At 31.5% G+C, this 966-nt stretch overlaps 1 protein-coding gene across 1 annotated transcript; it reads right to left on the bottom strand.

Moving 5' to 3' along the window:
* Positions 1–4: 4 nt before the first annotated feature.
* Positions 5–796, bottom strand: LOC100640059 (palmitoyl-protein thioesterase 1-like; the record flags this gene model as incomplete). Its single annotated transcript, XM_011411228.1, has 3 exons — positions 5–127; positions 177–248; positions 698–796. Coding segments are annotated over 3 exons (294 nt in total), but the record flags the coding sequence as incomplete, so codon positions are not given.
* Positions 797–966: the final 170 nt, after the last annotated feature.

Raw genomic sequence — 966 nt, forward strand, 5'->3', positions numbered from 1 at the left:
ATGTTCTGTTGATGTATGGAAATATGTTTGATTTGAACCACTCAAAACTAAACTGAAGATGACCCCCTGGATAACTAAGGAAATGTATTCTTTCCGTCTTGTTGAGATACTGTAGACCAATTAGATCCTGCAATAACAAAGAATCAATCACTATTACTTGCTAATTTACAACTTACTCTTCTGTATATTTTGCTTTCAAACATTGAATAAGTTTCTACTGACTGATGCTCTTTGTAAAAACCAAACCACTATACAAGAGAAATAATAATAATTCATGTGATGATTACACAATTATGAATTTAGAAATGTACCAATATGGGATTTAGCTAATATTCTAATATGCCAATATTAACTAGCCAATACTGGCCAATACCAATACCAATCCAATATTTTCCTTCCTACCTTTTAGGCACTAATTTACACATGTACAATGTGACTTATACACTTCACAATTTACTATCTTGACTAATTTTTAAGTAGTCCCAGTTATGGAATCATTTTGACATCTTTTCTAGCTCATAATGTCTTAAAATTAATTAATTAACCCTTTACCCTCATGCTTATGACCATGTTTTGCTGTATCTGCAAGATGCATGCAAATAAACCGATAATGAATACTATAAAAACAGGCCAATAAGCTGATATCTGATATGCCAAATTGCCAATCCAATTATCGGTACATCTCTAATTATGATACCTCAGTTTCTTTTGGTTCCACCATCATGTCATATTCAAACTTGACTAGTACAAAGTTACTAATATTGGAAAATCTTTCTTTATAAGATGGTTTGAAGACCTAAGCATATAAGTACAAGCAGAGACCAAGAAAGAAGGAAAAAAGTAATGATAACATAACTAACAACATGATAACATAATACTTCCTCACTAGTTCTTGATTAATGTCAGATAAAAATTCACAATCAAGGGCATAAGATTCTTCATCATAAGGATCATGCCAGTACTGTG

The sequence above is a fragment of the Amphimedon queenslandica genome, unplaced genomic scaffold, assembly GCF_000090795.2.
Source record: "Amphimedon queenslandica unplaced genomic scaffold, v1.1 AMPQUscaffold_407_Cont27573, whole genome shotgun sequence".
Taxonomy (NCBI): domain Eukaryota; kingdom Metazoa; phylum Porifera; class Demospongiae; order Haplosclerida; family Niphatidae; genus Amphimedon; species Amphimedon queenslandica.